The sequence below is a fragment of the Haliaeetus leucocephalus genome, unplaced genomic scaffold (genome assembly GCF_000737465.1).
Source record: "Haliaeetus leucocephalus isolate CR32 unplaced genomic scaffold, Haliaeetus_leucocephalus-4.0 Scaffold144, whole genome shotgun sequence".
Lineage (NCBI taxonomy): Eukaryota > Metazoa > Chordata > Aves > Accipitriformes > Accipitridae > Haliaeetus > Haliaeetus leucocephalus.
In genome coordinates, this window is record NW_010972580.1 from 294,504 (window position 1) to 319,945 (window position 25,442).

The 25,442-nt window shown below is 48.9% G+C and overlaps 2 protein-coding genes across 2 annotated transcripts; one reads left to right on the plus strand and one right to left on the minus strand.

Annotated features, from left to right (window-relative positions):
- Positions 1-1,863: 1,863 nt before the first annotated feature.
- Positions 1,864-12,674, minus strand: CCDC43 (coiled-coil domain containing 43). Its single transcript, XM_010561431.1, has 6 exons — positions 12,670-12,674; positions 12,130-12,346; positions 6,734-6,821; positions 4,394-4,529; positions 3,691-3,749; positions 1,864-3,282 (listed from the first exon to the last, which is right to left on the minus strand). Exons 1-6 carry the CDS (start codon positions 12,672-12,674, stop codon positions 3,095-3,097), a joined length of 693 nt encoding a protein of 230 aa, XP_010559733.1. The 3' UTR covers positions 1,864-3,094.
- DBF4B (DBF4 zinc finger B) lies at positions 12,673-25,442 on the plus strand. Its single transcript, XM_010561432.1, has 11 exons — positions 12,673-12,783; positions 15,421-15,612; positions 16,776-16,826; positions 17,342-17,411; positions 18,365-18,435; positions 19,023-19,059; positions 21,055-21,097; positions 21,972-22,088; positions 22,331-22,457; positions 23,160-23,269; positions 23,856-25,442. Exons 1-11 carry the CDS (start codon positions 12,673-12,675, stop codon positions 25,255-25,257), a joined length of 2,331 nt encoding a protein of 776 aa, XP_010559734.1. The 3' UTR covers positions 25,258-25,442.

The window sequence follows — 25,442 nt, forward strand, 5'->3', positions numbered from 1 at the left end:
TTGTTGACGAGCAGTTGGTCTGCACTTGTCTTCATAGTCTCAGCTCCTAGAACTTGATCTGTTAACGAGGACTGTAATTTTCAGTTAGTTATTGAAGTATGTTGAGGTATAACACAATGGTGATACTGAAATTACTCTCTCGTAGAAAGGGCTGTAACTTTAGACAAACCATGGGAAAATTCTATCAGTGCAGTGAAGCCAAAGTGGTTGATTATTTTTTCCCTGCAAGTATCTCATTAGTTACAAGCTCTTCTGTACTGCCAGAGAAAGCTTAGGCAATGATTTCAGTATCTGCAACTGGAAATCTTAGCAGTCTGTCTGGAGTATTCCTGCCCTATACATTTCTTGGTGTTCATGGAGTCAATGCACTCCTGAGTGTCAGTCCAGCATCAGCGTTCAGTTCTCCAGACACAACGTCTGCCTTGGCACTGAATCAATAGCAAAAATTACTGATGCTCGGTTACAGCAGCTCTGGGGTTTGAAGGCAGACCTGCAGCCCCACAAGCTGGGAAGCACCAACTGTGCTGAAATGGGCTCACAGCCAAGGGCAGCTTAAACCCTTTGAGGGCTGTTGATTCCTGTGTCTGTGTGTTCACCCAAGACTACAGCATGCTTGTGGGTTGCCAACAGCAAAAGCTGGTAAAGCTGTCCTGGTGAGGTGCTGCTGGATAGTTGTGGTCCTCCCACTTTGCCCCAGGATGCCTGCTGAAAACCTTTGTTCCTGTTCCTGTCCCTAAAATGGCCTTTCTTAAGTGCAGGAGTGAACTGTTGGCTAGACAGACATGACAGACTGAACCTTGCAGCCTGTGCAGGGTATGAATGATACCAGCAAAGGTGATCCACCCATCTGTGAGAGGGAGCACCTGCAGTGCACTTGTGACTACACCCTTCTTAAATCCATACACACTTCTGTTGAATTTATACATTTTGGCACATGGGGCATAACCTTTTGTTTTTCAACTGGCTCTTGAGCTCAGCAGAGGGGGTTCAGTTCCTGTCCTGAGGAGGTGAACGCAGCTCTTTGTTCTGGTGTGCCAGCACCTGTGCAGATGGGCAGCTCCAGCCCATGGCTTGCTTTCCACTTGGAAGTAGAGGTTTGGGGAAGTTCAGTTCAGTACCAGGTATCCAGCTTAAAGAACATGGGGAAAAAACCAAGACTGCTGCCAGTAAGGGGGGATGGCTGTTGCTGCCTGAGCAACTGAGGTACCAGTGGAGGTGTTAGCTGCTGGCTGTTCAGGGCCATCTTTCTCAAACCTACATCTGGCCCAGGTGGCTTCAGACATGGGTGCTGAGCCACAGCTCAGTGCCCTCATCCAGCCTCAAGCCCAGGGGTTGTGTGAAGGGCCTCAGGTCACAGGAGAAAGCGTGAGCCAGCCCACAGTGCTGGGGCTGGAGCAGGCCCTGTGCAGCAGTGGTTCTGTGACACCCTTCTCCCTCAGCAGCTACCCCCAACCTCCCCGTCCCGCTGCAGTCCTGCACACTGGCAGCTGCCTGAACCACCCTGAAATGTGACACTGCACCACCCCAGCCCTGGGGACAAGCACAGCTTGTTCACTGCCCTGCAAAGCCCCACATAAGAGGTGAAGGGAGGCAATGCAGCCTCGGGAAATGAGGTGTGAATAAATGAGGACCAGCACCACAGCAGCAACAGGTCAGCCCTCAGAAATACTGCTGCTGGGTAAGGGGAAAGTGAGGACACAGGACAGGCTGGGGGAGAGCCCCCACACCGCACCACCGGGCACCGCAATCGCTAACCGTAATGTTCAGACAGAGAGGAACCCACTTCCTTGGCCAACCAATTTTATTATTCAAGTCCAAAGATAAAGCAGTTAGATACTCACACTTGCAGCAGCTAATTAAACAGGAGGCATGACCCTTTAATCAGACTGGTGCTGAAAGCAGGCGATGGGGACAGGCACCACCAGCAGCTCAGGAGCCGCCTCCTGCTAGAAGCGCACCTCGCCAGCAAACCACAGCCAGAGCACAAAGCAGCACAGGGGCAAGGCATGCCCGTTCCTTCTGTGCCCCCGAAAGTGCTGCAGCTCCTCCTTCACACTCAGTTTACAGAAATTAGTGTTCTCTCCAGATGCAGGTGACACCATCACGAAAACGGCTGGAAACAGCAAGTAACAAGCCCTTTGGGGCAAGAGAAGCATTCAGCCCCCACAGACAGCTCCCACTTGCAGCTGTCCCTGGTGAGAGCAACTGGCTTGTAAACCCAGCACATCCAAGTTGCCTACAGCCACTCAGTGCTGAGCCTGCATTAAAGCATTCGCCCTGGCAACTGCCATAGAAATAACAGTCAATGTTCACCCACATGAAACATCGGGGAGCACCATTTTCCAGCTACCGGCATGTAGTCTTAAAATAGTGTAAGGACTCAACCGATCTGCTACTGCTGCGGCTGATGCTCAAATCAGCACAGCCTTTACCTCACCAAGAGCCTGTGGGTGATGCAGTCTCGTAGCTGCAACTCATATATATTTCATAACATTTCCTTTCTCTTGCTGCAGAACAGCACTCACCCTCGCTGAGGTCAGCCAGAACGAAGACATAGCATTGTTCATGGCAGTATAAATACATGTATTTGCAAATACATTTTTCAAGGCTAGTGTAAATAAATTTACATTTGCCCTGTAGCAGCATGTCCTTAATTACAAGTCAGAAAGGGGCTCTGCTCAGTTCTCAAATCCTAACACGCTGTTGCTGCAAACCAAGGCCAGCAGGAGGACGCAGCCAGCTTGAAAGCCCTCTCCTACATCTTGTTTTGCTTTGCTTGAAGTGGCTAGAAGTAAAAATCAATTTAAAGACACGGACATAATCACTTCACCGTTCTTTGGTACAGACATTGGCCACAATAACTGACTGGGACATCTGACACCACAAGCACATGGCACGCTTCGAGTTTAGGAGGTGCTTGAAATTTCTTTTCTGCTATGTAAAAAAAAAATTTTTTTTTAAATTTAAAAGAAAAAAGGAAGCGCTTCCAAAGAACCACTCGCCAGCCACGTGCCCAGAATTTCTGCTGCTTTTTAAACACACCCCATATTTGTCATTAATTTTATCCCATCAGAGTCCAATTGGAAAACCCCAGCTATCGCTTCCGCTCGCCTTTTTGTGTCCTTTTCTTCTCCTTTTCCTTCCGCTCCTGCTTGGCTAGCTTATCCTTCTCTCGCTGGAGTTTATCTTGCTCTTTTTTCTTCTGGAACTCATCTCGCAGTAGCTCCCGTTCCAGCTTCCTGGCATTCAAGACATCCTCCACATTTGTGTTTCGGAACAGCGCTGGTGGCGTGTTAAGGGCAGACAACGCTCTGGGTGAAGCTGCACATGGGCTGGTTTATTCTACCCCCCTCTTCACCTTCCTCGCCAAGCAAGTAAGGAATTTGGGAATGAGGAATGAAGAAAGAAAAAGGAATCTCTGCTTGTTTTTCTAAATAGAAAAGTCATGTAGAATAAATATATGCTCTCTAGGAAAGGATTTTTTCCTAGAAAAATCAAGTTGCCTACAGGTTCTTAAGACTTTCATTATGAGCAAGGTCAGGCTACATGAAAAGAAAAATGAATCACCAAACTTAAAAGGTGGCCCTCAAGAAACAGGGAGTATCAACATGGATAAGGATGGATGGGAAGCTCACCGTGGAAGCTGCCTTCCTTCCAAAAAGCCCAACTCATTGAGAATTCAAAGGATACATTTTTCCGATCCAATATTTACTGCTGTTGCAATCGATCCATCCTGGTCATCCTCACCAGTGAGAGAATTAAGGTAATATGGACATCAGTAATTAACTTGTGCCTCTAGACAGTCACACTTAACTCAAAACATGTCAAATAGTTTTATCAAGCCACGAGGAAGAAGCTAAAAATTAATACAGACAATCAAGGACCAGGCAAGCACAAACCCCCATATTCAGCTCCCTCCCCTCCTATTCAACTTTGCTCTTCAATGAAGAACTTGTTCTTCAGCACTATGAAGAGTTAACTTTAAATTCTCCCACTCTACACATACTCTCTCTAAAGAGGATCTTTTCCATGGTTTTCTCACCAGAAAGCAAGACATAACTTCAATACATAAACTACTGTGCACAGCTACTGGGAGGTGATTCACTCCTCTTCTGCAACACACCTGGACTGGGCAAACCTTACTCAGCCAAACATATGTTGGAAATGGCAGAGAAACATACTTAAAGGAGCATCTGCTCATGGCACTCCACAAACTAGGAGCTTCCATGCTTTTTTCCATGGAAGTTATTCTATCATGGAGAAGGAAGACTGAAAAGTTTCCCCAGTTCTCCCCACCAGGCACTGCAAAGCTGGGAGGGCATTGGTTTAGGAGATTTTTAATAAACATTGTCCTTTAAAGCACCAAGTCTCAACTGGGTCAGGAAAAGGATATTCTTCCTCATCCGTCACATTGGCATACTGGGCCAGGAGGGCGGCTTTCCTCTGCTTCTCTTCCTGGGACACCTCCTTTGGCTTCACCACAATCTTGGCCTGCTTCTCCATCATGCTGGCGATGGCTTGGATCTCATCTGGCAAGGAGAAGACTCAGAGCATCAGTCAGTCCCTGCAGACACAGCAGTGAAGTCCCAGCTAAGAGATGCCACACACCGCTGCTTCCTACATCTGCAGTCCCCAAAAGGCACCGTCCCACTGTCACAGGCTGCGTCCCATCTGCAGGGAGGCAGCTGTCACCGGGGTCAAATGCACAGAGCTAAAGGGAGAAGCCTCACCCCCTCCCTTCCTCCCATGAGCCTTCTCACAAGGTCACTAGTGGTGCTGTCAATGCACAGAGCACAGCGAGCCGGCCGTTTTGGGGAATTCAGTCTCAGACTTGAGAGAGCCTGAGCTGTTGAAGAGCCACCGAGGGGATGGTTCAGGCCAGCATGGTGTCTGATGCGGTGATGTGACACCAGCTTCTCCTCACAAGGAGGAATTCCCCCATGCTGCACACAGCCATGATCAGGTGCTATTTTTCCTGGAGCAAGGGAAGTTTCACGATGAAACTTTGAAATAATAAGACTCTTGCTAATGAAAATCCATTTTACTCCCAATTGCATTGTCTTCTGGTTAAAAGCAGCTAAATATGTTTGTTTAACTACGTACTTAAAACCACATCAAATAGAAATTCTGAAAACCCAAAGTGGCTGATGAGTTTCATACTCTTTCTTTTCTACCTACCTAGGGAAACAAACAGCTGATTAACCTTTCAACATGGAAGTTCTGCTGCACGTTTCTTAAAATGACATTTGGGTTTTGACACCAAATTCTTTTTAGTTTGTTAATAACTTATCCTCAGGATTCTGTTATTCTGACGTCATTGGGGATTTATCCTTTTGTGGAACCACAGTGAAATAATTAAATCCTTGCACTTCTAACCACCTAGACACATACTGCTACCTTCTTTCTGTGACAAGTAAGAAAAACCCCTGTGGGTAACCAACGCTATGAGCAGGAGTCCAGCAGCAGCTCTAGCAATTCCAATCACATGTCCCCAAAAGAGAGATTTATTTCATTTAATGCACAGAATAGCCTAACTTTTCCCTGTCCCCAGCCAAAGGCAAGGTTAGGCCAAGGACAGACTTCAGTGAATTTTCAGGGAAAGCCACTGAACCACTGCGTGGTTCAGCCACCTCATCTATAAAGAGAAGGTGAGTGATATTTGTGAAATGCTGAGGTTTAGACAAGAAAAGTGCGATATAAACACAGGCCTCACGATAAGGGCTCACTGGGAGAACTACTTCTAGAATGACATCAGTCGGTGACAATATTCTGTTTGCAACCATAACCAACAAAAAAAAGCAAAGCAAACAAAAAGCAGGATTTAGCCAAAAGGGATGTTACATTGTCACAGGCTACGGTTAGGTCCGTGCAGTTGGAAGATGACTAATTGATCCATGCAATATGCTTAAACCAGCAAAATCTTTCCAGCATATGACTTCATTGTACTCCAGAGCTCTGCTCAATGACCAGAACAAGCCTCCCCCGATGAACAAGAACAAGACAGAGGTCTTCGCTCCCGAGCCAACAGCTGAAGATGAGGGATGAATTCAGAGAGGGTACAAAGAAACAGTGGGGCTATATACATGACTGGGAAAGGAGCAGCATTAGTATAGCAGCAGCAGCCTCACAGAGCTTCCCCCCCTACAAGCATTTATGGAAAAAAAGGACAGTTTTAAGAGAAGATTTTGAAAGAGGAAAATAAGGATGCTTTCCTGATGTGTACTGGGGTGAGCAGCAGCAGAAGGGACAGCACAGCTCTCCATAGGTGCAGTTGTAGTTGTATTAACAACACCTGCTTTCCAAACTAGCATAAACTGAAGCAGCATAGGCATTTTACATCATAACAACTGCATCTACCATCAGAGTGCTAGCTGCCATCGCTACATTGCTAGCATTGAATGGATAGAAAGCCCTAGGTGTTTTGTGAAAGGAAATTGAAAAAATCCTACAGGAAAAAAAAAAAAAAAAAGAGAGCTTTTCCTCTGCAGGATTATGAACCCAAAGAGCAGCAGAATACTAGGGACAGCTAAACGTGAAACTACTCATCCTCATTTCATATTTCAAGACAAAACAGTAAAAAAGCAGCAATGGCAATGATAAGCAAGTCAGATCTGCAAACATATTAGCAGCATTGGTGTTAACTCCTAACAGGATGAACACACAGTTCTCATCTTGGGAAGGCCCTGCAAATTACTCATACCACGAGGAAAGACACACCGAGCAGCGACACTACCTTCTTTTTTCTCTTTGGCGTCAACAATCTGAGATTCAGACCACTTCTCGACTACTTCCCTGCAAACATCGTTTAAGAGATCTTCTTCCTAGTAAGGGAAAAGAGACTTCTCAGTCTTGGAACAAAGTTGGTCTGCTTTAAACAAGCATGAATCAGATATGAAAAGTACCAGCTGCAAAGAATCTGAACACCCAGCAATAAGCTCAAGTGATACAGCTTTTCACACGACATCTACTCATTCAATGCATACATGGGACTTTGGTTAACCTGGGACGACACAAGTCATGCAATGCACTTACTTGTTGACACAGCTCAGGACTAGAGAATGCCTTGACCTGCTAGGCAAACACAAGGTGTCAAGGCTGCCGTCCAACAGCTCTGCACCACGCCAGGTGATGCTGTATCACCACAGCGGTTTACTTTTCATGATACAGCTCTAACAACACACTCTGGTTTCATAGTGGCTAGCTCTGTAGGTGCAACAGTCCTACAAACACTGAAGAAAGGCAATCAGGGTATCTTTGCTCTAGAAATCTACTGCCCAGCATCATCTCTCTTCTTGGGCAAGGCTGCAGAGAAGCTACTCAAAGGCCACCTCCAAGCCAATCTCAATAAAGTAAATAAACTAGACTGGATAAAACTTGAGTCAGGGCCAGTATGGAGCTGAAACCACTTTGATGGTACTGATAGACCATCTCCTCCCACCAGCAGGGATATTCTTGTCCCCCTTGACCTGCCTGGAGCATTAAACACAATCTAGAGGTGGCAGCGGAATGTATTCACACTGTTGTTCATTACTGAGGAAGACTAAACTGCAAGGAGAAAGGAAACGCACCCAACCAGCACGAGGACAGCATTCCCATCACCAGATCCTTCGCTTGTGGTGCTCCACCATAACTAGCTCTCTGCTCAGTGCCTACGTACAGCTTCTCAGGGGACTGATCAACACCTTAATTCAAGTTCCAGCAGAGGACAGGCGACACACTACTCTACCAAATCTCAGCACTTGCGGTCACAGCATTCCTGTAAGAATTGCCTGATACATGAGTTCAGGTTACAGAAGCTGAATCCAGGCACGAAACACAATCCTGATAAAAAAAAAGTGTTTCGAAGAGTTACAACCAGGGGCACTTCAGTGGGAAGACATATGTGTACAACAGGCAGAAAGTGTCAATATTTTTTTATTTATTCTGCTCATTAACACTAAATGGGGTTTGCTTAGGAAAAACCAGCAGCAGAGAGGCAGAGGCACTTGAGGAGAGCTGATACCAAATGTAAACTATGTGGCCAGGGACACCTGAGGAATGAGACAGCTGGGACTGAGAAATCCTCTTCCCCTGCACCTCAGCAGGTCTGGCCAGTGCATTGCAGCTATTAATGCTCAGGCTAGGTCCGGGCACTGCCTGCAAATCCTTACAGTCATCCTGCTCTCCTGGGGCAGCAGCACTGCACTCAAGCAGGGACAAATCAAACAGCAAAGCAATGGTGACTTCTTACTAGAGCTGTTCTGCCAGCCTTGGCCATCGCCTACCCTGCCTATGCCAAAAGCTAGCTCTGGGAGGCAGAAAACCTGATAAACTCTGCCTAGAAAAGAATTTCTTATACAGGTATGTAGAAACCAGACCTCCGCCGTCTGCCCCTTTCCCCACCTTTCACAGCCAGGTGTGCAGGAATTGGCATTTCAAAGATGAGCACACCAATCCCCTGCACACAGACTTTCCACCAAAAAGACATCAAGTTCAGGATCCTCATCTTGAAAATTTGGGCACCAGGTACCTAAAAAAAGCACCTTGAAGTTCCAGGACAGATTCTAACTGAAAACATTACCCATCCAGCAGAACAAAGCTCACCTGCATGGGGGACAGCAAGAAAAGTTGAGTTCTCCACAACTGTGGGACAGACAAAGAGATAAAAACATACACAAAAATATTCCCACCTTTTGCTCCAATACAAATAAAGAGCAACTCAGAGTAAAGTCCTCCTACCCTGAGCCTACAACAGCTAAGCACAAAATTCTGCGTGTAACAGGCAGACAGCAGGAGAACTGACACACAGCCATCACACAATGCAGCCAAGCACCCAGATCATGAGCACAGTTCATGGCTGTACACACAACAGAACAAGGTCCCCGGGTTGGGGAGGACATGCTACAAGAACAAACACGCAGGATATTCAAGGCTGTGAGAGGAGGTGATCTGCAATCAGAGAAACAGCAGAAGGACAAAGGATTTGCAATTCCCACTGATATCAGACTCCATTTTAAGAAGTCAACATGCCTTTAACAAGAGTAGATCCAGAGGACAGGATGATGCCTAATCTGCTAAGATCAGGTATGAAAACGGGTGGTTTAGGTCTGGAAGAACCCACCGACCCCACTCCCACCGGGAGATGACACTGGGATCCTCACAGGAACACATGCTGGATAAGCAGACCAGCAATGAGGATGAGGTGCACCGAAACATCATTCCAAGTGCCAGTCAGAGGGAACCTTGAGCCCTCAGACACACAGTAAGTCATGAAAAGGTAAGGAAAATCAGCATGGTTCAAGGACACGGAAGACATGAAAGTTTTTAAGTGCCAGAAACACTCATAGTAAAAGGATTGTCCTCAATGGATGGGCTGCCCTGAATGCAGGGAATACTGGCCTGCTGGAATCAAGGCTGGCAAAACAATAAGTAACTTTATATTAAGCCAGGAGAGAAGGCTGGGAGAGACATACTCCTTGGGCACCTGGTTTCAGTATGCAGAAGGAAGAAAATCAGGCAAGTGATGATAAAGAAATGGCAGCAAGTGGGAAGGAAAATGAATGGCAGAAGACCTGCACAACCTTCTAACAAGGGTTTGAGCAATAAGAAACAAATCAGGTATTTCTGTATCGGGGGAGGCAGGCCTATGAGGGGAGAAGAACACAAAAGTGAGAGATGTTCTAGCAATTCCAGAAACAATGAAAAAACAGCCTTGGAGCTAGAGAAAGGAAGAAATGAAAGACAAAGATGACAGCGTGTGAATGGACACGAATGAAGCAACAGAAAATAAACATGACGGGGCAGCCTGGGCGAAACTAAACCATTATGGAAGGAAGCAAAGAGAAGTTCTGCTACAAAGTGCGGGGTATTTGCTGTAGCACCCTTCCATCTGACTGCAGTCTGGATGGAGACCTCTAGCAGAGCATTGACTTCTGTGCCTCTGGGAGATTCGTTCCCCACGTATAAGAGCAAACACTACTAATAGTGGTGGAGTTCAGAGAGCTGAGGATGCAACTACCAAATACTTTCATCAAGTATTCCCCAAACAAACAAGAAATGATGTTGGTTTAGAGGTTAGTAAATACAGACAAAAATTAACTATGGAAAATACAAGGGAGACAGATTCTGTCTGGTTTAAAGAGAAGACCTGAACAGAAATAGATCTCAGTTCTAAGTTTCTTGATTTGAAATGGTTACATCTGAATAAACTCAGGGAACTAATGCATGACATTGTCAGGACTGAGGAACCATGGATATGAGTGCAGAGGTCACCTGAAATTTATTTTCATGAGGGTTGTCAAAAACAAAGAAAAAATTACCTGGAATTTGTGTATAGAACAAAGATAAAAGACTTGGCAAGAAAGGCCCCAAATTAACCAAATAAAAGATTGTTTCAAAAGTCAATACAGAAATAAGCATAGTCTCTACAAATAAAAGAAAAAGAATGCACCAACTAAAAAAAACAAAATTTAAAAAGTTTGAGGGTTCAAGAGACAAAAATGTTTTACAAGAATTGCAGAAAAATCAAACAGCTCAAAACTGCAAACGAAGCAAGAGTCAGCTGTGACTGTGTCACAAAGAAGAAAATGAAGAGAAGAAAGGGGGCTGTGGTACAACACATACAGGATAAAGACAGCCCAGAACTCGATGAACACAAAAACCCTGCACTGGTTCTCAAACCATGTGGCAGCACACAAGAAGGGTAACTGAGCACTAAAGAGAAAAGAGGAAATATCAGAACATAACGCAGCCTACTGCGGGGCAAGGGACAACCACCGCACTACGTACTTCAGAGCTCAGAAGGAGCATGCACAGTGAAAGGCAAGGCCCACCTCAGGCTTGTGAGTCTGCAACCGGCGTGGTCAAGGATCAGACACAGGCTCTGCCTTTGGTGGTGAAATGAAGGCAAGTTAATTAACCTCAGCTATTTTAGAACAGCATTTTCCAAAGACATTTTGCTCTGCCCCTGACACCAGCAGGATGCACTGTTTGCTTCTCCTATTATTTTAGGCACAAAGCTACACTACTGCAGTTATGCTTCTTTTACTTACTGCTGGTGCCCCAGGGTGGGGAAGGGATGGTGGAAGGCAGCAAAGAGGTGCTCTGTCTTCTAGGAAAACCAATTTAAAACGGCACGCAGTCAGTGAACAGAAGGAATTACGTGATATAGTTACCTATAACAAAAAGCTGATTATAACAACCAAGTCCCTTTGGGCTTTGTGCTCCTATACAGATGTTTTGGGAGGAAGTCAGCAATAGCCACTGAGCAGACTGTTGATCAACAGCAGCATGCACTCACTATTAACATTTTACACTACAAAACATCCATTTATGCAACAGTCTGAGATACAGACACTGTAAAAATCCTGCAGCTCCACAAAGGAGATAACTAGTGAAGAGAAATTCTTTTCTGCACTCTCCTAACTCTCTCCCAGAAGTTTTGGGGGTGGGGGGAGAAGCAAGCCTCTGCCCACACACAGCTGACAACCTGGTTAATCTCTGTCCCAGCTGGGAGACAGACTCCAGCTCCAGCCTGATGCAAGGGCCTGACTCCTGGAAAACAACACTGTGCTGCGAGGAACGAGATCTGCTGGACAAGCAACCACCAGCTAACATAGCTACCGGTGAGCCACTCTAAAGGATTTGTCATTAAAAATCAGTTCTTACGCCACACTTAGGCACTACCAGAAAGCCACCCAGCTGGCAGGCTGAACCCTGTGTCCTCCGCACAAACAAAAACCCACCCTTTTCTTCCCCCACACGAACAGCCATGCTCCGCAGTGGCTGCCAAAGTTTCCCATCAGTCTCAAAACCGGCACAAACCCCTCTCCCCAGCAAACAAAAACCCCCAAACTCCGAACACCTAAAGAGCCCAGAAGGACCCCCGGAGGTGTTGGGGACCCCCCCGGGGAAGGCGGTTAGCCACCCCAGGGCCTCAGGGGAGCGACTCCCGCGCGTCCCCCGCGGTTCTCCAGGCCCAGCGAGGCCGCGGCCGCCCGTCGCCTCCCGGCGGCGTGGAGCAGTCCCGGCGGGGAGACGGAAAGCTCAGCGGCGCGGACCGGGCGGCAACACCTCGCCGGAACCAGCCCCTCACCCCGGGCGGCGCGGCGCGGCCGCCACCCAGGGGAACCCCCCCACCCCGTCCCTCACCAGGCAGGCGGCCAGGACGCCGCGCAGCGCCTCCAGCCGCTCCTCGTCGCTCTCCTCCTCGCGGAGCAGCCCCTGGATGTAGGCACCGTAGACGGCGCGGTCGAGGCCCAGCGCCTCCAGCCGCGCCGCCAGCCAGGCCGCGAAACCACCCGCCGCCTCCCCACCGGGCGCCCCCCTCTTGGAGCCCCGCCGCCTCCGCCGCGCATGCGCACGCGGCCTCCCGCGGAGAAAGGGGTGGGAGGCGCGACGGTGGCCGCGGAGGACAAACTGATGGCGGCGCCGGCGGGAGAGCGGAGGAGCTCAAGGGATCGGCTTCTCCGTGCCCGCAGACAGAGAGCGGCGGTACCCGGCGGGGCGGCTCGCCGGTGCCCGTGGCCGCGCCCCAGCCGCCCCGAGCGCCCCGTTCCTTCCCCCCAGGAGCGGCGAACGCGCTGCGCCGCCTTCTCGGGGAGCGGCGTGTCCCTGCGCGGCCGCCGTAGCGGCGCCGCCGTTAGGGGCGGGGCGGGAATTTAAACGGCGGGGGGGCCCCCCCCCCCGGGCGCCATGGCGGGCCCGGCCGCCCCCCGGCCGCTCCGCGGGAAGTCCTTCTACCTCGACCTGCCGAGCGGGCGGAGTGCGCGGGAGCTGGCGGAGGTCATCCGGCGCCTCGGCGGGGTGAGCGGCCGCGGCGGCTCCCGGGGCCTCCCCTCGCTCCCGGGGCCGCCTCCGCCGGGTGCCCGGGGGACCGAGGCGGCCCCCGCCTCCCATCTCGCTCCGTTTCTCTGCCTGCTCTCCTATTTTAATGGCTTGCCGTTTTCCCTCGTTGCTCCCGGTGTTGAATTTGGCGTCGTGAAGCAACCGCCCGGCTCCCCTTCCCGGTCCCCGGTGGGCGCCCGGCCTCGCCTCACAGCCGGGGAGCCCCTAGGGGAAGGAGGCCGCCCTCCATCGCCTGCCGCCTTCCTCCCCTCGCTGCTCCCCGCCGCCTCGCTGCTGGGTCTTTCTGGACCCCTCACGGTGTCGTTAGGCAGCACGGTCCCGCTTGTGACTAGCTGCTACGAAAACCGCTTGCCCCTGCCTTCCAGGTGGTGGCAACTGGTTGCCCGGCCATGGGAGCACTTTCCAGACGGTGGTAACTAGTTGCCTGACTGTGGGAGTGACTTCCAGTTAGGCGTAACTGGGTGCTTGGTCCTGGGAGCACCTTCCAGCGGATGGCAACTGGTTGCCTGGACATGGGGGCACGTCCCGGGCAGGTGGTAACTGGTTTTATGGTGATGGGAGTTCCTTCCAGTAGGTACTAACTGGTCATCTGGTGATGAGAGCATCTTCCAGTCAGTGATAACTGGTTGCCTGGTCATGGGGAGCACCTTCTGGGCAGTGGTAACTGGTTGCCAGGTTCCCCCTCATCCCTCACAGTAGCCTGTGGCAGCCTAATTTTTTAGGGAAGCTGTGGGACTTCCAAATGTTTCTGGGAATTCAACATAGAGTAAAGTAGGGTAGTGCCAGCCAAGTCTCTTTTGTCATGGAGCTGTGTGCTTTTTCTTTTGGCTTTCCCAGAAAAGCCATCTGGACCCTTCCCTCTGTGAAGCTGTCATTTGGGTGCATCCATATGGCATTCTTCATGGCCTCTCCAGATTTCCTTGGTGCTGATATTGCTCACTAATTCTGTATATCCTCTCCCAAGCCCTTTCAAAAAGTAGCATTGCTTTAGTCACCTGGGCTGGAACTGAGGACAGGGGTTGTACCCAGCAGCTGGTCGTTCATCAGTTTCATGTTTCAGTTTCCTGATAACTCCTAGGTACAGTTTCGTCCTTATAGTTGTTGCTACTTGTTTTCAGACTGTTTAATCTCTGAGGTGAATTTCTTGTGTGCCCCCCAAAACTTCCTTAAATCCTTCAATGCTACACACAGGTGTAAAATCTTCATTTAGTTCTTGTTGCTGCTGTATCTCTGCCACCAGGATCATGTTTTGGCTGTAAAGATGTGGGGAAGCTGACTTGCACTTTTTTCCCTTTTTGAATTGCACCTTCATGCTGAACTTGCTGATTTCTTTCTGTTCTCCCCTGGATGTGCTGTCAACTCTCGGGGACACTCTCCTCATAGCATCTCTTATTTAGCTGTACATCTTCAAGTCTGAGAACTGCTTGCTCCCAGCAGTCAGTTATTTCTCTACATATAGCTGCCACATTACTTGGAAATAATTTTAGCCTGTTGACTGTCCCTCTAGTTTCTCATCAAACATTGTCTCAGGTCACTTCCCTCTCTGAAATGCAGCCCACCGGGAGTGGAGTTCTCATTCCTCTTGCTCCTGTGGAGATGCTGAATTCAATTGTACCACAGACACCATCTGTGCTCTTCAGTAGTGATATCCAAACCCAGGTCCTGTGTGTTGTTCAGGACCAAGTTAAGGGCATCTTATGACCTTGGACTTGCATGTGGTGTCTTGAAGTTAGCTTTGACGTAGGGGTGGTAACACCCTGGAGCGTTATTTCAATGGGGAGATTTTGATTTACTCTCCTCTGTGTCTGCAGCCCCCTTGATCTCCCCTAACACAAGTCACTATTGCGGGGCAGCCTGCAGTGTCACATGTGGTACTTCACACAGGTGGATCTGGGATCTCAATCCACAGGGATTCTGTAACGCAGCAGAGCCGGCTTGTTCAGCGGCCGTGATTTCAGACTGCTCAGATCTTTGTCTGTCTGTGGGCTTCATACCCATGTGTTAGTGCCCCATGACTGTCTGCCTTCTGTTGAGTTTCTGATAAGCCTACTGTTAGTATCCCAGATTTTGGTTTTCCACCTCTTCCTTGGACTTCTAGCATCTGTGCAAAGGTGTGTGTATGTTTCAGCTTTCTAGTTCCCTACTGCCCTGTTCTGTGTGGAGCTTCTTGTCCAGCTGTTCACTTTCTACTTTATTTTGCTAAAATGTGTTCTGTTCTCTTGAGAACAGAGCTCTTCCACACTCATGCGTGATATCCAGGGCCTTTTTCTCAGCTATTGCTTTTTTCTGAAACCACTGCTTGAGGAGTAGGTCATGGTAGACAGCATCATGGAAGTCTCAATCTGAAGGTTCTGGTGATTATTTGCGGTGTATCCCTAGGGCATGCACTCTCTGTGCATCATAGGATCTCCTCTCCTTCTGGGAGACAGCAGTAAGGAATGGAAGAAGGAACCACTTGTAGAAATGAGTGCTTTCAGCAGCCCCTTAATTGTGTGTGGGGGGGTTAAGCTAGAGACAGTAGTTCTTGTTTAGCAGGACTCTTTCAGCTCAGAGTTGGACAGTTTCAGAGCTGCTCTGTTCCGTCTCTTGCTGCAGGTGACCGAAAGCTTCCTAAGCAAAGAAATCAGCTACGTGGTTTCCAGCAACAAAGAAGCTAAACGAGACAAAGCCAGGACTCGGACTGAGAAGCAGAGCAGCATGACTTCAGAAGATGCAAAAGCCATGAGCCCAATGCCTTCTACCTCCAAAGGGAACAATACCAGATCTCGCCAGAAGCCACCAGACACTGTAAGAGCTATTAAGGTTTAGGCCACCTCAATGTTTGGCCCAAGGGATCTATAGAGTAGAACCTGAGACCAGTGTTGGAAGGTAAACTCGTTCCTGCTCTGAGCAAACGTGTTGTGTGTTGTTGTTTGGGTTTGGTTTTTTTTTTCCCCCTGGTCTGGCTGTTCATATTCATACCAATGCTCCTTGTATCTGCACATCATTGTCTGCTCAAATATGCATGTCACAGCTTTGAGCTAGTAAACAAGGTTATCTGCTCAAATGGCAGAGGAAATGGAGGGTTTAGCTGGCTTCCCAACAGAATAGGCAATTGTTCTGATGCAGAGGTGTGTCTAGAAAAGCCAGAGAAATGTAGAAAAGATAAAACAGTTGCAGGCTCTGGATGTGGGCTCACAGACACAGGTAGGGCAAGGCCATTGCCTTGGGAGGAGATCTACAAGGGCAGCTTGCCAGAAGGGATTTCTCTAAGTCCTGTTCACCCTGCCGGGGCTGGGATTTCTGGTCAGTAGTGTTTGTGGCCAAAGCTCCAACATACTGCATTGAACGCTGGTGTCCACTGGAAGCTGTGACTTTGGGGAGAGCCTACTAACCCAGTCTAGGCCATGGGCATCTCTGCCAGCTGGAGCTGGACCCCCTGGAGGTGGGAAGCCTGAGCTAATGTGAGGGGTTTCGCTCACTCACAGTGTTTGTTCGCCTGTCCTTGCTCACAGCGCTATCCACTTGTCATACAAAAAGCTCACTTGTCATACAAAAAGCTTAACCTATTTGCTGAAATCATTGGCTTGCAAATGAGACTCTGTTCCCAGGAAGGGCTAGCAAGGATGTTCCTAACCCCTGCCAGCCCATTGAGATGTGGCAGGCAGAGTCTCCAAGCTAAGTTGCTGCTTCCTCTTGGCTTTCTCTGGGTTATTCACTGCTGTTCAGTAAAAGCTAAGCCTTGGCTGAACAGCTGCTTAGTGTAGACCTAATGGGTGCCTCTGCGGTTTGCATTCCCTGGAAATGCTCAGTCCTGCTGTCTCTGAGATGAAGTTTTGGCCAGGCTTCCCTTCCCAGCAGAGAGCGGGTATCACTAGAAATCATTCTTACTGGACAGCCATGCTGTCCTCAGCTTGCTGCTGCCTGGTAGCTCTTTGCTATAACATAGTACTTGGCTTCTTTCTCTGCAGGCTCTGATCAGCAGGGGAAAGGAACTGCTACAGAAGGCCATGAAGAATCAGGTGAGCAGTATGTGGATGGGCTTTTCTCTAGCTGGGTATGTTCAAAGTACTGCTGAGCAGTGCAGAACCAGTGCCAACCACTTCTCCAGAGCCTCTGCTTGCTGAAGGGAGCAGATTCTGGGGCTGGTATGGGTGCTAAACACAAGACAATTATTAACACAAGACCCATTGTTAGATGAATTTTTAACCTAGAAAGAACTAAAGCTGCATAGCTGGGGCAAAAGGCTCCCCTGGAGTCCTTTCACTAATATCACAAGTGGCCAAAAGAATCTCAGTGCCCACTTAGGAGCTCATGCTATAGCAGAGATTAAAAATTTGACCTAGATGCTACTGTTAATTTGGGGTAGATAAAGCATGAGTTTGAGCCTTTTCTGCCCTGATTTTAATAACAGCTACGCAATGGTCTGTCACTTGGGCAACAGGAAAATCTCTCTAAACTAGATTTGGAGCTGCATGTGCTCACACAGCCATCTCTGCTTTGAGCTGTACCTTGCCAAACCTCTCTGTTTGTACAGGACACCTGCAGTGGCAGCAGTATCCTCGCCAACGCTCGCCTGTGGGGAGTCCAGGTCTTGCACGTGGATGGTATCCTTCTCTGTAGGCTGAAATTTAGCTGTTGGTAATTAGTGATTTTTGAGACAGGTGGAGCGGAAGTAATGTAGCAAGTGTGGTACAGGAGAAGGAAGAAATTGCAAGAAATACTTGGTACTTGACTGATGCCATCCTGGCCATGGCTAGCTAGGTCTGCCCTTCAAAAATTAGATTAACTTGTACGTATAGAACATGCTACTGTCACATTTACAATAGCAAACGAAGTATGTTGTAGTATACTGAGGCTGTAATATTAGAAAATGTTAATAGCTTGGTCAGTGCATTAATTTGTTCCAAAAAGACCATTTTTACTAACAGACCTAGAAGTACAGATCATGGAAATGACAGGATTTGGTCGTTTTTAATTAGGAAGTGCTGATGTTGGAGGATCTGTGCTGGAAGGCGCTTCCCGTCTCAGTGATGAATGGGGAGGGGGTGATGAGAAAGACAGATGGTGAAACTCTGATTCTAATAATAGGTCTGGAGTAAAAGGTTCCTGAGTGTGCAATGACAGTGACATACAGCCGTGGCTGAGCTTGTCTGGGTGCATGATGGAGGCAGCCACTGCTATTACATGCTCCTGAGCAGCCAGCTCTGCTGAACCGCAGCAGTGTTGCAAGCCTGTCAGGGCTGTCTAATGCTGGGGTCTGGTCTGCATGCTGCAAAATTCCTAACGGTGTCTTGTTTCTGCAGAGACTTGAAGCTAGCCTTCAGCTCTGCGAAAGAGCAAAACGGGGTTCCATCCCTCAAAGAAAGCACTCTTTCTTGCCGCCTTCTTGGGCAAATTAACTGTGTATTGGTGATGCTCTGCCAGGGGATGGCAGGCTCAGGTGCTACGTGCATTTCCCCAGTGAGGATGGGGAGTTATACTTGTGCTGCAGTCGGTGGAGGGGAACAGCTCACCTTCTCTTGTTGAGCTACGGCTCTTTGACATCCCACCTGTGCAGAAATGTTGTCATACACTCAACAGCTGCTGCATGCCACCTCGGGAGCAAGGAAACGGTGCCAGAAGACAGAGGTAACTGACTGAACTCCAGCCAATCTGAGGTGCTCAGGATCCCTCGGTAGCTCTAAGCAGTCCTTCTCGCTCCTCTAGTGCTAATGGGCTAGTAAGCAGGGTGATCTCCTAGGTTTTCATCCAACACTGGGCAATCTGGTGCGTCTGTTTATTGATGGAGATGACAAAATTCAAAGACTTTTTCCTTTTATAAACTGGAGCTAAAACCAGATGAGAATGAGGCATCTGTTAGTTATCAACATCATCTGTAGCTTAGGTAATACTGATTTTGACTTTAAGGGACTAAGCGTAAAACGAAGATCATATGTGACTAGTACGCTGGCTTTCTAAAGTATTTTTTAATGCATTGTGGAGGTCAGTGAGAAGGTAGGGTATAAGATCAGAGAGTGGCAGTCTGTATATTGCATTTAAACTAACTCTAGGTAACTTGGGAGACAAAATATCAGGGGGAGGTGATATAGTCTCTGATGCAGGAGCTCTGAAGTGGTGGGTGAGACTGCTGTAATCTTGCTTTGCTGCTCTGGGATCAGTAATTACAGTTCTGCCTGTGCTGGTTCCCATACTAAATATGTCACTCTTTCCTTTAGGCAAAATGCCTCACATCAGGATCAAAATGTCGCAAAGGTAGGCCTGGAAGTTGTGCTCCTATTTACACTCAGATGTGGAGCTACTTGAAGAAGCCTTGTTTAGAATTTGAAAATCCATCTGAAACTTCAGCAATCCAAAATATGCCAAGTGTTAAGGCAGTTTCTCTTGAATGGGTTTTGTAACTCCTTGTCTGAGTCTAGCTGCAGCCTGCTAATACAGCTAAGGATGTTATGCCTTTGATTTCAGGCAGTGTTTTTAAAAATCCCATAAACTGTTTGCAGAGCAGCTCCCTCAATCCCGAGGCACCTGAGAACTGTGCTGCTGGCACTGCACGTTGAATCCACTGGCTCGAACGAAGTTTTGAAGAATAATGCATCCTACAGAGGAGAGCGTGTTCCTCACAACCCACTCACTTCTGTTAGGCTGAAATGTACTGCTGAGACACCAATCTAGGGATAACACTTCCAAAGGAGGAGGGAGGGGGGGGGAAACCAGATTCTCATCTGCAATTAGACAAGAGCCAATTGTGGTACTGAGATTGGCACCAGTGACGTAAGTTAATTTGTGACTTGTTTGACTTCGCTCCTTGGAGGGTGAACACTCAGTAATACCTCAGAGCAGACCCCAACCTGGATTCTGTGTGTGACACTTGGAAGATTATTTTCCAGTTTGCGGGGGGAAGGTGGTGAAAAAAGGCTCAAAAAGCTGACGGATAAGGCAGATCGTCTGCTGCAGGCTCAGAGCTCTTCTTTGTGGCACACTCTGAACCATGCCTGGGGACTTGTGACAGCTGAACCGTTTGTCACTGTTCAGCACTCTGCCTTGAGAGCTCAGGACCTGCGCACCAGTCTGAGTTTTATCTAGGGCCCTAAACATGGCCTTGCTTTCAGAAGTGCTAAGCATGTGGCAGCATTTACATGGGAAAAATTGATCCTGTACTTAAATAGCTACTTTAGTGACGTAACAGCACATTTGATGTAGGTTCAGGATGAGGCTCAAGGATCTAACTGGTGAGGAGAGGTGGACTCAGCCTTTCTGGAGGATGAGGTTAAAATTTCTTTGGAGAAAATAGCACTGAGTGCCGCGAACACAAGAAAACAAAACACTGCCCTTCAGAGGCAACAAGGGAGGCAAAGGAGGTTTGGTTTCAGGGTCAAGCAGATGCCCTGTGGGAATACCTTGGTGTTTATTTGTTTCTTAACCATATCTGTATTCAGATTTTCAGGCTGAGCATAATGTTATCACTTGTGAGTTGAACATACCTGTGAGACAGGAGGGAGCTGGTAGCCTCTTCTCCCAGCTGGGCTCTGAAAACCTTTTCCTGAATGCACTGCTGAGGCTTTCTTCTGCTCCCTTAATATACATTATGCCTCTGCAGGAAGCATAGCTGCTGTTTGCCCTCCTCAGGGACTAAGCAAAGGCCAGATATTGCTCTTGAGTAGCGTTCTCGTGCTAGGCTTGCCTATGTAGCATGTTGGTTTGTCTCCAGCAGCTCTTACTGCTTTGACTTAACTATCCTGGCCTGAGCCATTCTGAACTCCAGGCTGGTGTGTAAAGGTAAATGGAGAAAAAGGTGCTGGAAGGGTTGATGCAGAGCTCTGTGCTTGTGCGACTGCTGCTGCAATTTCTTTCTTATAAACTCATCTCTTGTGCTTGGCAGCATGTTGTGTTGAGGATGTGTGACAGTTTTTAGGATTCAGATCAGAATTGGAGGCTTGGGCTTAGGCCACTGGCTGATAAGACTGAGTAGACATTAAAGATGCAAAGGGCTTAGTTGGATGTTCTTTAAAGGCAGAAACAGTCCACGTTTGGGCTGCCTCTAGGGTTTGGTCACCCTACTGAATACTCCGGAGGTGGGAGTTGTCATAGATTACCCAAAGAGCTGTTTTGGCTGCTCTTAGCCATCACTTGGCATTTGTGGGTGTCAGAAGTACTGATGAGCTTGGCTCTGTAGCCCCATTTTGTTGGGGGATGAATGAATAAGTAGGGAATATGGCCAGGGCAACTTCTAACCAGCTTTCTTTCAAGCAGGAAAATTGAAGCCTCCTTTTCTGAAGGTTGAAGACCAGAGCAGGTAAATGAGGTCTTTCTAAACATCATGCCTTCACCTTAAAACTTCAGGGGCTTCCACGGAAGGAGTCCTTTACTGGTTTTATTTGCAGTGAATATTCTGTCCGCAAGGCAAAGCGTGGCTTCTTTGAAGAACCTGTTACAGGGAAGCTGACACTCTCCTAGAGGGAGGCAAATGGAGTATAGAGAAACAATCTAGGTGGCTCATATGTCAGGGGCGGGGGGGAAAGGTGTTAAACGAGACTTGACAACAGAGTTTACTTCCTTGCTCGGATTCTGTTTGTGATCCTTGGCAGGTCACTTAATCTGCTTGAGTCCTCTGAAATGAGGAAAGAGATTGAAACACATGAGGTCAGGGCCTGTAACTTGATTACAGCATCCAGCACAAGGGGATCTGATCTCTGTGGTGTTTCTAACAACTCTGTAACTCTAACGGTGTCCAGAGCATTAATTAATTATTCTGAAGACAACATTTAAGGCAGCTGCAGAGTCAAATATTAGGTTTTACTTGCTGCATGCAATAAAGTGTGAAGAGGGAGATGTCATCTGGGAACCAAAACTTTCCCATGCTGCTGTGTAGCTGAAAATACTGCACTGGCTGCTGCTGATGTGCCTTGGAGGCAAAAGGTGGGTTTCTACCTGAGCAGGCAAGCCTGCCTTCTGTCCAAAACATCCCCGCCATCAGTGCTGTTGCTGGGAATCAGGTTTAGGACTTCCAGTGGGAAATGGGAAATCTCTGGAACAGCCAAATGAAAGGACAGCGATGGTCAGTATCCCATCATAAATGAGACAGCACCTTGAGCTCCTCTGAGGGGGGGACAGCTCTCTAACCATGCTATCACTGCTAGAAGTCTGATGTCCTGATCTGCTGCTTTCAGGCAATTCCGACCCTTCCATCACCAGTTCAAAAGCTTTCCCAACCTGAATTTCCTGGCACCCAAAAGCTCCAGCCCATTTGAGCCTCTGAAAAGCCTCTCTAATTCTTGCAGAGCCAGGTAGGTTGTAGCTCCTTCTGTACAAGTTTTTAACCCAACTTCTCTGCTAACTGCTGCCCTGCTGGTTCCTGGGATTTAGAGAATCACTTGCCTTCTGGGTGCAGGTGAAAGGAGCCCTGTTCTGGGTTAAACAGCTGTAGTTATAAAAGGCAGCACTGCCTCCCTGGCCCTTACGCAGGCAGCTGGGTACCTGCTGATGCTATCAAGTGAGGGCAGGGAAGATCTTTGCTATTACCTTGCAGGGGTGTGGAAGGCTGTCCGATGCGCAGCGAGGGGGAGAAGACCCCCCAGTCCACACCAGTCACTGTGCCAAAGAAAAAGAGGGGATTTTGTGAGTGCTGCCAAGAGACCTTTGAAGAGCTACAGAAGGTAAAGGCTCCCCTGGGACCTGGTTCCTTGCAAAAGTTACAGGGGCCACTCAGCAGCTTAGTTAATCATGATGTGCCCATTATCAGTACGAATCATTTTGGAAGGAAGGCAGATTGCTATACACACAGCCTTCGTGGTATCTCGTAGGATCAGCCCCATAGATGAAAACCATAGTATAGCTGTGCTCTGAACTTCTGGTGTATGCAAACAATGGTTTTGAAGATTGGAGCATGACGTGCTCATCTCTGGGGCTAGGAGAGCCTTAGGGATCATCCCGCTACCTGATCTGTAAGGCAAGAAGCCTATTCCAGAGCAGTCGGGGGGCACAGGCTGATTAAAAAGGTGGGAAGAGGGTTTTTATCTCCTGGAAGATGCCAAACAATGTGGCTTTCAGAGCCCACCCTTTAGTGATAGACTGCATTTGGAGTTTGCATTTTTACTAGCTGCTGGGGAAAGCTGTAGGCTGCTGTTAGATATAGAGACAACCTTCTCATCAGCAGGTGTCTATGGGAACAGAATACTCACTGTAAGCAACTGGGGTTAACAGCATTGCCTATGTTTCCCAAATCTGCTTCCAAACAACGGCTCTGTGAAAAGGCTGTTCGTTCTCTAGTCTGTTAGGCTGTGGGAAGTGGCTGTTACTGCAAATTTCCCTCCCATCAGAGGATAAGTGTTGCTAAAAGGGCCTCTGCCACCTTCCAGCATCTCCAGAGCTCCCAGCACAAGCGGTTTGCACTGGACGACTCACAGTACGCCCCTGTGGATCATGTCATCTCGCAGCTCACCAACAACTTTGTGGAGCAGTCAGCCAAGTAAGTCTTTGCAAGTCTGGTAACTCCTGGAGCCGAAAAGCAGTATGGTGCCACACAGCACACTCATGGAAACAGGGCCTGAGTCTCGGTGCTGCTGTGGTACTGGTCCCTAGCTCATGCCCTCTGCCAGGCAATCAGCCAGTGGGGAGCAGAGGGCTGTAGCTGACTGCAGGATCAACCTGGCACCTGCCAGGCAAGGTTTAGATGAGCTGTGGGAGATGTTCTTCTTGCATTTCTGTGTCTTCTCTGCTTTGGGAAACTCCCCGTGGACTTCTAGTGCCTCTTAAACTAGAAAGGGCAGCTGAGCCCATATCTTCTCTCCCTGCATCTGACACAAACCCTGCTGTTCTGTAGCACTCCTGTGCCTGGGCCCTGGGCTGTTGAGAAGGCTGAGAGAGCACTCGTGCTGCCCATCTCCTCTGCCAGCAGCAGTATCGCTGTTTGCTGAGCCTCACCGGTCTAAAATTTCTTACTGTCTCCTGAGCAAGGGCTTCAAACACCCTGCACTGCAAAAAACACTTCATCTCACTGGGGGGAGGGTGTTACTAGGCCTAGAGAGTGATCATTAACTGATGGTTCTTCTCAGGGTACCTCGGTCTTGCCTGACAGACAAACACTTAGCGCCTCAAGCACAAGTTACTGGAGGAATTGAGATGCTGACAGCAGAGCTGGGAAAGCAAAGGGAGCAGCCTAAGCAGGGTGCTGTGGAACTGTTAATTGATGTTGAGCGTGATCATGGCCTGAAGACCAAGGGATGTTCCCCTTGCCTGCCCAGGGACAGGGTCAGTAATCCCAGAGAAGGAGGGGGGTTGTCTAAGAACAGCTCTCTGGGGCTGCCTCTTGGAGCAGAACTCACCAGAGGGGTCTGTGCTGTGCCTGGCGCCACGGAGGAGTCTGCAGTGGGGGATACAGATTCAGGCTTGGCTCCTGACCTGGGCTGGAGGACTTACGTAGCAGCCACTCATGCTGGAGAGGCAATTGCTTCTTCATCTGAACCTCATAAACAGCAAGTGCTTGGGTCTATCGGCCATCTTCTACAAGCATTGCCTGCCTCCAGGAAACGCCGGCTTTCCTCCAGACAGAGCACCCAGGTAGGAAAGAAGCCCAGGCTGGAGCTGGGTAGTGACCTCTCTCCGTCTAAGCAGACAAACCCAGTGGATGGTGGGATGGGTGGACAGAGTGCGGGACAGATGTCTGAGCCAGGCTTGCCTGGTGTGGTGGAGGCTGGCAGCTTGCCCCTAAGCACAAAGCTCTCCAACAGACCTCGTAGCTCCCTTGGTTTGGACCTGTGCCCCTGTGGGAACCCTGGGGACCCTGCATCACGGCCGGGTTCCCTTGAAGCTGTGTCTGTGGGTTTTGATCCCACAGAGGCTGCAGCAGCCAGCACTGTCAGCGAGCGTGGCTGGAGCAGAGTGAACGTGAGTTCCCAAGGGAAGCAGCTCGGAGGGGAGAATGAAAACACACACAGAAATGTGAATAGTCCTGAACTGGAGAGCACAATGAGCAAGACCAGCTGTCCTACTGGCCAGTTGCCCTCTCCAAAATTGCCTGTGGCTGAAGCCAGATGTTGCTGCTTGCTCTGTGTCAGAGCAGCACAAAAAATAGCACCCGAACTACCTGACCTCCCAGGCCACAGCACAGAGCAGGCTCCATGCCCCGGGCTCCTTCAGCCTCTTCCACATAATGCACAGGCTGATCATGACTTCAGCAGAAGTTCTTCTGAGTCAGACTGGGATGTCCAGCTGCTCTCCACACTAACGAGTGTCCAGGATGGCAGGATTCAGTCTGTGGACAGGGACTTGCTCCAAAGGACACATGTCAATGTAAAGGACAGTGGGTATGAGTCTCAGCTCTGCTCGGTCCTGAAGCAGAAGTCAGAGCTTGCCTGGGCAGACAAAGAGGACAAGAACTGCCGGAACTGCTGCACAGAGACAAAAGGGACCTCTTTCCCTATGTTCGAGACCTTTTTTGGCAGCTGGACTAGCTAAAACCACCTCCTGGCTGTTCTCTGGGCCCTTAGTGGGAGCTGTGAAGTGGCTGGAAAGGAATTTAACAAGCCACCCTCCCTCTCAGGAACAGGAGGTACAGCCGAGAACCAGAGCGAGGACTGTTGGCTGCACAGTGGTCTCCAGACACTGCAGACAACCTGGGCAGCTCTCCTGTTGGGTACTGA

Coding starts and splice junctions, on each gene's coding strand:
- DBF4B (XM_010561432.1), top strand. CDS start 12,673: ATGGCGGGCCCGGCCGCCCCCCGGCCGCTCCGCGGGAAGTCCTTCTAC. Junction 19,060..21,054: donor AGGATCAAAATGTCGCAAAG/GTAGGCCTGGAA, acceptor TCTTTCAAGCAG/GAAAATTGAAGCCTCCTTTT. Junction 22,458..23,159: donor CCTTTGAAGAGCTACAGAAG/GTAAAGGCTCCC, acceptor GCCACCTTCCAG/CATCTCCAGAGCTCCCAGCA.
- CCDC43 (XM_010561431.1), bottom strand. Junction 6,822..12,129: donor GCGTCCTGGCCGCCTGCCTG/GTGAGGGACGGG, acceptor TTCCCTTACTAG/GAAGAAGATCTCTTAAACGA. Junction 3,750..4,393: donor AATGTGACGGATGAGGAAGA/ATATCCTTTTCC, acceptor TAATTCTCTCAC/TGGTGAGGATGACCAGGATG.